Here is a 13,678-nt window from a genome sequence, read left to right as displayed (position 1 = left end):
CACGCAAGATGTGAGCCGCCTCTGCATCCTGTGCAATTACAGGGTGTGGTAAAGGACGCAGAGGAAGATGAAGGGCTGCTTCGTCACTAATTTGTGACATGACATCTCAGCACGTGGCTGCCCTGCTGATCCCAGCACGTTGGGTTGCTTATGTCTTTGGTAGGGGCTTTATTTTTGGCGCTCAGCAGGCAAAGACTGCACCCAGAGTTGTTTCCTATGGAGGTATCGGCCTGTTGGGTTTGGCTCGTGTTTTTGGTGAGTCCCATCCAACCTGGCCTTGAACACCTCCAGGGATGGACGGGGCATCCACAGCCTCTCTGGGCAGCTGTTCCAGCACCTCACCACTCTCACAGTAAAGAACTTCCCCCTGACATCCAACCTCAATCTTCCCCCCCTCAACTTGAAACCATTTCCCCTTGTCTTGCTGTTATCTACCCTTTGCCCTGATAATCCAGAAGTTGCCCCGAGAAAAAAATGAAAAGGAAGAATAAGGATCTTCCAATTTCCAAGTCAAACAATCCTCTTGTTCTATTCTGAACCTGAAGTTCTCCCTCGGCTTGGAAGTGCTCCTAGGCTGTCCTTAAGACCTTGCACAGGATGCTGTGGTCAGCAGCCATGTGTAGTGGAGTGCTAAAGGGTGAGACAGGGGCAGGGGCTTAGGAACTCTGGAGCTGCCCAAGGCCATGAGCTGGTGAGGGGCAGCCAGCCCATGTCAGGGGCTTGGCACTACATGATCTTTAAGGACCCATCCAACCTACGCCATGTCCTCAGTAGACACCTTGCGGTCGTTTTGGCTGTTCCACATGCTTTGTGTTGATGTGCTGGGGCTGCTCTCTGGGTGTAGTTTATTTCCCAAGTAACCTTGGGATGGGGATGAGCTCAGCATCACAGTGTGTGTCATCCCAACAGCATCCACAGTGGTTCCTGTCTGCCCTTCCACGGGTGATGTAATCTGTGCTCAGTAATACCATTTCTGAAAGGTGGATAGCAGCATTTTAGTTCAGCTCTAATAACTCTGTTAAATCGGAGCTGGGCCTGTAATTGCTGTTTGTGGCTGAGTTTGTTCCATATGTGAGTTATGCAGCGTGCGGTCATAATGAAATGTTCCCTCTTTCAGCTGCATGCCCTAAAGAATATGTCTTTGTTGTGCAGAAGGCACCATGCTCACCTGCTCTCTGCCTCTGCTATGTGCTATAAGCAAAGGAATGGGGGAGGGGGGGGGGGGGAAGTCGTGTTTTCTTCTTGTTTCAATTTCTTTTGGAAATTTTAAGTTGTGTAAGTCCTCATTTGCTTTAGTAATACATTGCCTTGCTGGACTCCAGGTCATTTCTTTTAATGGAAAAGCCTGCGAGCTTGTGTGCGACTGAGAGTTTACATGCATTAGGGCTCACGGATATGAGTGTGAGCAAGAGTGGGGAGTGGGAGAGCAAGAAAAGCCTCTTCCAGGCACTCAGACACTGTGCTCTGAAACAGCATTTTAAATTCCATCTCAGCCATAGATGCTGCAGATACAAAATTGCTTGAAAAATATTGTATGAAAAGACAACGTGCTCCACGCCATGAGATTGGGTTGGTAGGTGGTTGTGTTGATTTGGAAGCAGGGCATGCTGCGGGGCTCCATCAGAATCAAATCCAGCTCCTGCTTGGGTCTGCCTGTTCAAGGGACAGAGGAGTTCCCTTCATTGCATGGAACTGAGCAGTGAGGAGGGGACACCCCACTGCCCATCCCTGTGGCAGTTTGGGCAGTGCTGCCTGTGCCCTTCAGTGTCTGCCAGCACTGCGTTTCAGCTCCCTGATAGTTGCAGCCTATGGCACATCTCATCCCTGGGACATTGCCTCTTGGCACACGGGGCACTCATCTCCATCAGCAGTTCAGCCCAGCTCAGCTCATGCTGAGCCCCCAGGTTGGTCCTGACCCTGAGGTGGGAGCGCACACAGTAGGGGAAAGGCACACAGCCCCAATGAGGAGTGGGACAGGGATGCTTTCTAGTTAGACACAGCCTCAGCCACCCCTAAAGCACTCCTACCAAGCTTGGTGCCGGCACTTGGCCATGGCAGAGGCAGGGAGGAATGATCAAAAATGAGCAGGAAGAAAAAACCTTGTAAAGCAAACAGAGTGTCCTGTAATGTGCCCATAAAAAGGAAAAAACTTGTGCTGCTTGAAGTCTACGAATTCAGGTTTCCCATGGGAAAACACGACTCCTGTTCAAATGCTAATGGGATGTTATCACAGGAATCTTTTAATTTAACTGTTATGTAGTGCAAGAGAGGGCAGAGCAAGGTTCAGAGAGCAAATGGCTGATGAATGATCTTCAATCTGCCAGTCAGTGCTGGCTTTTTTTTTTTTTCAATATACTTTCTCTTCTTGATCTCTGCCTTAAGCAGATCCTCCAAAGGGATGTATAAAAGGCAGCCGTTGCTTCAGCTGGAGGTAATGGCACATATTTGTGTGTTTCCTTTATCCTCATTTAAAACCTCTAGGTGATGGCACTGATGAAGCGTCAGTTGCCTGTGTAGCTGGCCCTGAGAGCATAGAAGCTGATGGTGTCTGACCAGATCAGCTGATGGCTGACCCTGACCAGAAATGCTGTGTGAGGAAAAGAAGTGGGATGCTTTTTCTAGCAAATTGGAATAAACAGTTATTCAGGAGTCTCAGCATCTCCTGCCACCACCATATGTGAGCCTCCTCAGCGTGCTTCTGGGGTGGCACAGTCCCACAGGTTGATGGGGGGGGGTTGGAGCCTGCTCAGCTCCACAGCAGGGCATATTGTGGGGCAGGTTGAACCTGGAGGAGATGCTCACCTTCAGGCCACCCATGTGGAAGGTGCGCTCTGGTGATGGGAATAATGGCTTGCAACATTGAGAGCTAACGGCCTCGAGTTGTTCAAGGGGACGTTTAGGTTGGATATTAGGAACAATTCTTTCTCAGAAAGAAGGCATCGGCACAGTGAGGTGGGGGGGCACCAACCTGGAGGTGCTCAAGAACCGTAGAGATGTGGCACTCAGAGACATGGCCTGTGAGCGTGATGGGAATGGGTTGGTGTTGGACTTGGTGATCTTAGTAGACTTCTCCATCCTTAATGGTTCTATGATTCTGTGATCACTAGGAGTTGTCAAGGCACCGTGATGGGAGTCACTGCCAAAAAGGGAAAGAAGAAGACTTTGCAGACTAATGAGATTTCAGAGTGCGTTTTAGCTTTCGCAGTGTTCCCAAAAAGCCTGAATATGTGTGAGAACACACAGCATTTTGTCTCCGTTTGATAAACAGGAAAGGGCTGTAGCATCTGTCAGAGGCACCGTCAGCCAGCCAGAACACAGCCCTGGGCTGCATTTCCACATGGATCTGGGATCCCATTTTGCCCTCCCTGTTGCCTCCTGACTCAGCTCTCCATACGGGTGCCATGCGCTTCACCATCTGCTGTGCCCAGCTCACAGCCACTGGGGGTTGGAGGAACAGAGATGCATCCCAAGCATGTGCACCCCAGGCTTGTGCAGAGAGGATGGAAAGCTGGAGTTTAGTAGGGCAGGAGCTGCATTCCCAGCCCCTGGTGCTGCCTTGCTTCCCCCTCCCCCTGCACCTATCTTATCTTTGCCTCTCTCTGAAACAAAAGGGATAGCAAAATTAACAACATGAAAAGGGGAGGAGATGATAAAGAGTATCTGGGAAATTATCTATGTCCTCGTTTTGGAGCTTTGCATGGTAAGCAGAAGCCCCTTTTTTCCTTATTAATGTATGAAAATCTTGAAAAGCTGGATGAGTTGTGAGCAGTTAGTACCACTCTGCTGTGATGGACTGAGAGCTCTTAGGAAGTGTTTTGCAGGAGACTATCAAGCTTGAGAAATTACATGGGGAGGTTGTTCAAAGACCAGAGCAAATAAATCAAAGCTAAAAGGCTGTTGTACCACTAATGGGCACTTGGGTCCAGCCCGGACAAGAGACATACTGGCAACTTCAGTTTGGGGCTGTAAAAAGCTTTAGCAATTATGGTGTGAATGCTGCCAAGGGCTTGTGTGATACCCCTGGAATCTGGGGTTTGTGCTTGGCAAATTTGGGCTGTTTGGCTCGTCTGTTCATGCCTTGAAGTATCAAAATACTCAGTTGTTCTTCCTAAGCCTTTGCCCGTGTGTAAGGTTGGTTTTGCTGCAGTTTATGTTCTGCTGTATCCTCTGCCTACCATTCATAAAGCAACCATGTGGTGGGGCCTTGATGCTCATGTACAGGGGGAGCAGCGGGGTTGCATGGCATATATCTGCACCTATAGAAACACCTGAATAAACTTGTCTTCTCTTCCTTGCCAGGTCACTATGGAAAGGATATTTATCGAAGTGGAGGGCCAGATCTCCATAATTTCATCTCCTCCGGGTTTGTCACGTTAGGACGAGGACACACGAAGGGTACAGTGGAAACAATTTTTTGCTAAATAGAAAAGAATTCTTTTAAATAAATGAATAATGATAATTAATAATAATAATTAATAATAATAAAGATATAACTCAAAAAGCTGGCTTCTAAGTGCTAGAGCAGTATTGGACTGCAGTCAGTTGCTTTAAGTCTAGCAAATATTGCTGCAGGTAAAATACTGTGCTCCTGGCAGAACCTTTTAAATCATAGCAAGGGAGACGGTGGGAGAGTGTCGAGTCGGACAGCCAGCCTCCAGGCTCCGCTCTGACCGTGCACTTCAACAACTTATACTTCTTTGTGTTTTCCTGGGTGCATGGATGCAAACCACCATTGTGCTGCTGTACTTCTAAAAGGGAAAGGGGAGGAGTGTCGTGCTGTCCCAGGGCAGGCAGTAACAGTTCCAATGGGCGTTTCTGGATTTCTTTTCATTTTCTGGGCTGGTTTGGTTTTATTTTTGGTGGGAGGAAGGGGGGGGTATTATGAATATTTTATAAAATTATTTCTTTTTAGGTCCCAAAACGTATATTTTATGTGCTCATATAATCTGTGATATAATGTACAAACGTGAAAAACACAAAAAATATACATATACTGCTCTGTGTACGTTCTGTGTATATGTACTGTATATATGATCTATGTCGAGAGACAGTTGTAGCTATATTAGATACGTAACTGCATATCCCAGGAGTTGTGGTGACGTGAAAGCTGTGCCATTTGACTCAACCTGGCTGGTCACCAGAACCCCGGGGGAACGTTTTGTTTTATGACGTTGTTGCCTGTTTGGTCAGTTTTTATGGTGTACGGTCAGACTGTGCTGGGAGCACCTTTCTGTTTGCACCCACACCCCGGCTGTGTCGTAAGGGTGCACTGGCTGTGGGTTGTGGCACTGGGAGTGCAAAGCATGTGCCGTGCCAGTACGCCTTGGTTCTGTGTCCTGCTGACTTACTGAGACTGCTGTACATCTCTATAGACACAATGTATGTGGAGATAACCTATATAGACGCAATGTACTGTATGTGGAGATGTGTCCATGTGCTCGCCTGGTTGAACGCACCTGTGTTGTTTCTGTGGATGACCACGACTCACAAATGATTAAAATACCTTTATTTATTTATTTTTTCCTTACATTTCCTGCACTTTTTCAAATCCTCCACGAGTGTCATCCAAAGCAGTGTTGGTCCTGTAGAACTGTCAGAGAAGAAACAAATATATGTATATTGTCTGTGTATGTCTGTGTGTGCTTAAATAAAGTTTACTGAGGCTGAGGCAGCACCCGTGGGACTTGTAATACAATACCCTGCAATTCCAGCCTGGCACTGCACCGGTGGAAGGCAAGCAGAGAAAACCACCGTGAACCTTCAGGTGGGCTGGGAACTGAAGTGGTTCAAGGAAGGACCCGTGGATGGCGTTTCACACAACGTTTCCCTTTCTCCTCTCCACCCAAAGGAGGTTTTGCAGTCATGTCCCATCACATTAGGCCTAACTTTGTGCTTAGGGTAAGGTAGCAAGAGGCGTGGTCTACTGAGTGGTGTGTCCTGATGGCCCTCATCAAGAGGATGGGTAACCCTGGGCAGAGCCTGACGACCTGCCTCTTTCTCTCAGACACTTCACTTATCTTGGAGCTGTTTTCTGTCCAACATGCCTTTTCCAGTTCCTTCTCAGGTAAAAATGAAACCCGCTTTCCTTCTTCAACTGAGGAGGCTTGTGGGGTTTGTTCTTCCATAAGTGGGCCAGTGGTTGTCACAGCTTTCCCACTGGCTTTGCTGGAAGCCCCACAGAGCACCTTTCCCATCCCTGAGAAGATGGTAGTGTGGGCAATGGGAGCCAAACTGTGTACATATCACAGTGCCAAACAGCCGTAAGATAGAGCGGTGCTTTCCACCCTATCTGATAAAAAGGAATAAAAGGTTTTTAGTTGAAGCAATTCAACTCACTCGGCTTTTTATGTACCAAAATAATGGATTATCTTTCCAATTTACTTCTAAGCTACCTGTAAATTCACGTTTGATTTGAGCTGTACCATAGTGTTAATTTCTAACTTCTTAATGGTAAATTCACATGCCCACAGCTGACAGGTGTGAGTGATTAATGTGTGCACACATTCTGCAGGCAAACTGTCTTGTTTGCTTGAGTAACTGTGTAGGTTAGTCTTTGTCTGTGATGTGATTTAATTGCCTGTTTGTGCTGTGAAGGAAGGGGCTTTGTGTGTAGCAAGCGACTTAGGGTCTCTTGTCGTTATGATTGCATCCTGTGTGATTTGATTATCTCTGGAAATATTACGTGATAGATTCCCTGTACTGTGCTTCAGCTGGCAGCACAGTTGGACATGGAGACAGAAAGGATGAGTGCTCCAGCAAGGCATACACTCAGCTTCAGCTGAGCTACTTTCTGCTCAGGTTTCATCTTAGTTCAGTTCCAATGAATGAATGAAGATCTCCACCTCAGCTACTGTTAACCACATAACTGTGCCCTGTGCCGTCATTACCCCACCATGGAAGAGGGTTCTTGCTCTTAGGCTGAACAAAGCCAATGAAGTTTATCTCCATATTTCACATTCTTGGTGTTTTCTTTACCATCCTCTGTGCAGTAGCAGAACTCACAAGTGCTGAGTGATATTTAAAAGCTAGTAGCTGGTCTATTTTGGGCAGAAGACAAAGATTTGAGACATGCCAAACTACCATGGCTACCAAATCAGCATATTTGCATGCCTGACATCCACAAGATCCTTCAGTATTGTGATGTATGCGCCTTATATGACACTCCAGTGGGCACTGCATCAAGGTCTGGCATTTAAATCTATCAAATCACTGCAGAGTTCGTTGTTCAAACCGTGGTAAAGGGCGTCAGTGTCAGTCTGTCACAGTGATCTCAGAATGAATCCAAAGGCTGTAGAAGGTCTCTGTGGAGAGACATACAATGGGGTTAATTTAATTTAGCTTTAGATAGCTAGAAATTAGACATTTTAATCTGAAATGATAGCCTTCAATTCCATGTGCTGCAAGGCATGTACCTCTAAATGAGTGCCAGTGTCTCCTGGTTGGGAAGAGGGGCTTCTTTTCCCAGTCTAGCAAGAGGGGAAGCCATAAGGGGTTGGGTCTTGTAGCATCAAAAGCAGATGAATCCCACCTGTAGCTGCTAGCATGGGAGTAGTTACTATTGCTCTAATTGCTATGGGATTCGCTAAAAGAGTTCAGTGCTCCAGCGACACGAGCAGGAGCACTGAATACAGGAGAAATCCCATTCCTGTGTGTATTAACCTAATTAAAGAAACAGCTTCTTCAGAATCTCTCTCAGAGCATCCTGCTAATATCAGGTGTCGCAGGTTGAGGCAGTCCCAACAAGGGCTGTGCTCACAGTCCTGCCAGGGCTCTGCTCGGTCTCACAGGCTGATACAGAAACTCACCTGGCCACAACACGACATGAGGCAAGCAGCCATGGGGATTCTGAACGATAGTGAGTCCGTATGTCTTAAAGAACAGTAAACTCAATTCACATCGAGATTGTTGAATTTACAGGTAGAAAAAAAACAACTGTGGTCTTTATTTCATTTTATTTTGTTTCATTTCATTTTCTCACTGCCAGCCTCACACCGTAGAAATTGTTTCAGAATTGAATTGGGCTCGTTGTGTGTCACCAGTCCGTGCCAGCAGCAGAGATTCTGTAGAGCAGGTGATGAGTTTGCTTCATAACTGAAACACTTCTTTGTTTTCCTGCTACAACAATGTTAAATACAGCGAGGTTTTTGCAGGGAAGGTTGAACTGAGCACTGGGGTGGGAGGGAGCAGAGAAGCAGGAGGAATGTGGAGGACCCTGCTGCAGAGCCATCTCTCAGGGACATAAAAAAGACTTCCTAGAAATGGCTACTTTCATGTAAGCTCATGCCTGTAGGAAACTTTGTTCTTCTTGAAGCATCACTCTGAAATCAGCAGCAAAGTTGTTTTCCAGTGGTGCCAGTAGGCAGGAAAGCAAATCAAACCGTATACACAAGGCAGCATGATGCGGCTGTTGAAGCATGACTGTGCTGCTGGCATCGCCTTGGAACATCCTGCAGTGTGGGCAATGTGAAAAAGGTGTTGGTGCAGGGTCTGGTGACTGAGCAATAAGAGCTACCCACAGTTAGGTTTTATCATGTGACATTTGGTGTAGATGATTTACAGTCTGAATGTGGTATTTCCCTGATGGGGTTTCTGTTCTCGCTGTCCTGAAGCACGTTTGGTACCTCATGCAGTCACATATTTAAAAGGAGAAAATTGTCCTTGAAGTAGACTTACCTTGAAAAATGCTCACCTTTTCCTCCCAGGCCACGTGCAGGTGGATGAGCTGTTATAAACACAGACAGACCGTGCATCCCATGGTGTCAGAGCAGTGGGAGATGGCTGTTGTGTGAGTTTGGGGTTTGGAAATGGTGGGGTTTGTGAGAATGAGAGGAGACAAAGATGGGGGGGAGAGCTGATCTGAGCCTCTTGGCTGCTCCTCCCTTGGGCTCAGTTTAGCATGAGCTGAGGGAGGTGTCATGCCACCATCTGCTGCCAGTCCATGGCCAGAACCTCACCCCGCAGCCTCCTGCAAGGATTCCGCTGTGCTCTCACAGTAACCCAGTGTGCCAGCACCTGGAGGTGGAGGGCCTGATGTCACCATAGTCATCACACAGGTTTATTGCAAGACAAGCCTCAAGAATAAAGCAGCAGCTCACCCTGACAGTGTAGCATTCATGTTTGTTACAAGGGAACCTCCTACAAACACAAAAGAGGACAATGCAGCTCTAGATCATACTTAGCAACCAAGATCTTCCCAAGCTGCTCTGCTGTCTCTGCCAGTGGAGGTGGGCGGCAGCTCCACTTTCTCATCTCTTTCTGCCCTCACAGCTGCAAGAGCTTTCCCAGCACTGTGTCTGTGCTGATCCTCCGGGGAGGTGCTGCCCATGGCTAAGTTTGCCCACAACACCACAGCAAGTTGGTGTTAGTGTGACTCTTCTAAGAGCGTGCTGATAATGAAAGGGCTGTGGAACATCCTGTGCCAACATGAGAATCAGATCATTTCCTTCCTGAGATGGCTTGACCTACCCATCCACTGTATTCCCTCATCCGCACATCCTTTCCACCTTCCTTGGTTCTTCTGCAAGCTGAAGAATGTCTGTGACAGGCTCTGTGTTTTGTAAATGACATTTCTGTATGCCAACTGATCTTTATGCAGTCACCTCCTTGGATTTATAGCGTTCAGCATGCCGCCAGCTTTGCTTAGGCACCAGATGTGATACAACGTGGGGCAAAATGGCATCAGGTTTTTATACTTGCTGGCACCACATCCTCCCCTTGTACACTTGCTTGTGTGCGTTCCCCTTCTCCACACACTTCTGTTCCTTTTGGAGAATCCAACATACAGAAGGCTGAGCTCCTTTTGCAAGCTGCAGCTCAGAAACCAATAGTGGCCCATTGGCATGTAAATGTGAATCAGAGATTAGTGTGCTGGGGGAAGAGATTTATTAACTAATCTGTCATTAGGAGTTGGAAGGATCTGACTCCTCTCTCTCCAGCACTCTCCTGCTTCCCTGCTGTTGTAGCTGTTTCCCTCTTGCCATCCCCTTGTGTATCTTTCCCCATAGCCCAGGTTCTTACCCTCAATCTGTTCTTTGGGGGTCTTGGCTTATACCTGTTATAACCCAGCACTGATCCCCTACAAAACATGCAATGAAGTATCTATAAGGTGGAATTTACTGCCTCCCCTGTCATTAGTAATCCTCATGTGCAGCAGATTCATTAAAACCTGGGGGGGGGGAGAAGAAGTTTAAGGGTCATTTTTTCATGCCTGCATCTGTAACACGCCATGAATAGATTATGTGAAAATTGAGGGTTAGGTGTGCTGAGTCCTTTTCCTCATTAAACACTTGTTACACATATCATATCAATGGGGAGATGTCAAAGCCAGAGCCTGCAGCATCCCAATGAATCATTTTATGTTCATCCTGGGTAATGTTTAATGACTTTGAAGGCGTCTTGCAGTGCGTGCGCGCTGAAGATCCCTTGCTTTCTGATTCCAGATTAATTTCAACGATTGCATATTCTGACACCTAATTGTATTGACTTGAAAATAGGATCATTGGGATGTGGAAACCGCTGCACGGCCTTGCAGAAAGATTCCATTACGCAATAGGGCATTTCAATCCACTCTGAATTATTTAGCCGACTCCAGGCACGACCGTCCATTTCTCAGCAGTCTGGACAGCTCTTTTTTATAGCCCTCCAAATATCTGGCAGGGAGGAGAGCAGGAGGTCGCTGAAACTGCAGCAGTGCCTGCAGCAGCTGTGCAGCATGTCACCTCCATAGGCCTGGGATGGGATGGGCTTAAACAAACCCAGAGCAGCCCCTGGGGTCATCTTCTGGCTGATGCCTTGAAATAAGCAAGGTGAGGGGCTTGGAATCCTTCTGCCTTCTGATCAACTGGTTGCAAATAGAGGGTTAAGCACGAAGAGGAGAGACTTTTAGTAAAGGGCTCTTCAAGCTGATGCCTCCCAGTCTGTGAGCAATGAGGAGGATTGGCAGCTAATCTGAGAGCTTATTAAGTAAGCAGCAGAAAAATGACCACAAGGAAGGCATGGGGCACATACATCACTGCCAAGCCAGGAGATTCAGCTTCCTGGGGCAAGAAGCCCACAGCTGGTTATTGAATGGAGCTTATTTCCTGTTGCAACAACCAAACCTTCCCCTGTGGGCAGCCTCAGCAGTGTGTGTGAAGAGTCACTTGTCGTTCAGAGATCTTTCTGCATCACCTACTGATAGTGTTTTTAACTTGGCCTTGTGAGGTGTGCTTCCTGGAGGACACAGGTAGGACTGAAGGGGGAAGGGAGGGCGCTCACCAGGTTGGGTGGCCTCTTCTTTCTTACCCAGTGAGCATTTAAACAAAATGTTAGGTTTCAACAAGAAAAGGCCACTCTGCCACTGCTGATACCTTATGTTTCCATGGCAATGTAAAGCTCAGAAGCTGTTGCTCCTCTCATTCTCCTGCAGTTAGCAAATTATTTTGCTGCCCACTTGTCCTGCAGACCCAACCACGGCCAGTGCTCTGCTTAGTGCCTAGGAATGGTTTTCAGTAACGTGGTGCTCCAGAATGGATTTCTCTTCTTTCTGCTGTGTGCCAGCAGTATATCAAAATAAACTGCAATAGCTGAGAGGAGAAGAAAAAAGCCCTGCCTATCGGATGCCCTTTCACAGGGAGTCTGTCAACTCTGCAACATTTTGGCAGGTAGCTTTGAAAGCTGAGCTGAAGGCTGGTGAAAAGATGGCAATCACAGACCAGCTACTGGTGAAACAGGGAGCTTCAGCTGCATGCTGCAAACCTCTCTTTGAAGAATGTCTTTTTCTGTATTTATTATCCAGAGTCGGTGTATAAAATAACCTTATGAATTCAGCTACAGTGTTACTGAGCACCTCAGGCTGGTTATCTCTTCACAGAGGGCTTTTAAGTGAAATTAGGAATCCCCTTTGGATTTGCAATACCGTTCCTTTAGCAGGCCAGCAATCAATTGTAATGTGTTTGCAGACTGTAAATAAGGAACTGAAGTACTATGAACAAAACCTGTGATTCCTGGGGGCATAAGGAGGACTCAGCAGTAGAATCTGTAATTCCAGTGTCTCCTGTTTCCTCCGACCAACCAAGTCCCATAGTCAGAGTTCGTGCCAAATATGGACTGTTACAGCAAAGCCAGTGTATTATATACAGTTTATCTTCTTAATGCCTGTGGAAGGAACACTGGCTCATCATCTAAGAAGTGTCTTTGGAGACACGAGCCCTAGATTTGTTTTCCAGGTTTGCTTTCCAGGTTTAATACTCACTCGTAGGAGTTTCAGTTTACTCTTCAGTAGTCAGTACAAAACAGTGGACAGTTGTAGGGGCTTCAAACAACGAATGCCATAAATGTAATTGCAAGCAGTCTTTGAGAGACAGACTTAAGCTCATCTATTGACTTTTTCTGCTCTTTGAAGCAGATTAATCTCCATCTGTTGGCGGTGCATGGGCCCATGGCTGTGATCATTTCACACTGTGGTACTGTCTAGAAGTCAGAGGATGAGGATGGGAACCTCAGTTCCTAAGCGGAGATAAACCAGGAAGAGTCATACACCAAATGTTTTCTTCCTTCTGAGTTGACAATAACCTGTAGGTCAGTTCCTGGCCCAGGACAGCAGGAACGTTAGCTTTCACAGCTTACAGCATCACTTTGTTTGCCCCAGACTTTTCAAGAGCTGAGATCACCAATAGGATGTGGCTGTCGCTCTGCTTCTTTTCCTCGCAGTGTACCAGTGTGCACTGTGGGCTACTGGAAGCCTTGGGCTGGTGAGAGAGAGAGAGTGCTCCCAAGTGGATGGCCTGTGCTTTCGTAGGTTGGCACAGCAGGTATCGAAGGGAGTGTTAAGAAGTTTACATGGTGAAGCCCAGATCTGGGAAATCGAAGGTCACTGCATCAGCTGGAAGGTATTTCTAATTGCTGAGCTACTTTTTGGGCATTCAAGGAGGCACAGGACTTAGCAATTTCCCACATGCCAGAGTGGCATTGCTGTGATGCAACTTAGGTTATGGAACCAGGTTGTGGCATAACTCTTCTGTAGCAAGTTTGTGGAGTCCAAAGTTTGCTATTGTTCTCCATGAACAAAAATTGCAGGGGAACCAAGGAGCAGGAATCTCAAAAGGAAATGGGTAGGTAGTGATAAGACAAGGGAGAATGGTTTTATACTAAAGGAAGGAAGATTTAGGTTAGTTGTCAGGGGAAGTTTATTACTGAGAGAGTTCTGGAACAGATGGTCCAGAGGGGTTGTGGATGCCCCATCCCTGGACGTTTTTAAGGCCAGGTTGGATGGGGCCCTGTGCAACCTGATCTAGTACATGATCTAGTGGTAGGAAATCCTACCTGTGTCAGGAGGTTGGAACTTGATGATCCTTGAGGTCCCAAGGTCCAACCCAAGCTGTAGAAGAATTCTGTGATTCTAAGGATGGATCTTACTGGGGCACTGGAGAGGGCTGTGGGCTGAGGATGGGGACATACATACTTTCTTTCTTCTTGCACGTCTTTTCCAGAGCAAACCCCCTGCCTCTTTTCGTAGACCAGCAAGAACCATAAAAGTCACTGCCTGTTGAGAAGGATACAGGTCTAGGGCTGACCAGAGACACTGGAAAGGAGAGTTTGTATTGCGACCCCCACAGGTCTGCCAAAATGCATCTCTTTTGGAGGGCTGAGACCTTTCCCTCTGCTCAGCTACTATTTGTTGCTAGGATAGATGTTTTCT

At 47.0% G+C, this 13,678-nt stretch overlaps 1 protein-coding gene across 4 annotated transcripts in view; it reads left to right on the top strand.

Annotated features, from left to right (window-relative positions):
• Nucleotides 1–13,678, top strand: part of SHISA6 (shisa family member 6) — a 205,694-nt gene that overhangs the window by 37,142 nt on the left and 154,874 nt on the right. For all 4 annotated transcript variants that reach the window (XM_072351827.1, XM_072351826.1, XM_072351829.1 and 1 more), the window contains exon 3: nucleotides 4,300–4,395. In XM_072351827.1, the coding sequence (XP_072207928.1) occupies nucleotides 4,300–4,395 (96 nt within the window). The remainder of the gene's footprint in view (nucleotides 1–4,299; nucleotides 4,396–13,678) is intronic.

Source organism: Excalfactoria chinensis, chromosome 17 (assembly GCF_039878825.1).
Source record: "Excalfactoria chinensis isolate bCotChi1 chromosome 17, bCotChi1.hap2, whole genome shotgun sequence".
Lineage (NCBI taxonomy): Eukaryota > Metazoa > Chordata > Aves > Galliformes > Phasianidae > Excalfactoria > Excalfactoria chinensis.
The sequence above is the reverse complement of the archived record's forward strand: the minus strand, read 5'-3'. Positions and strand labels throughout refer to the sequence as shown.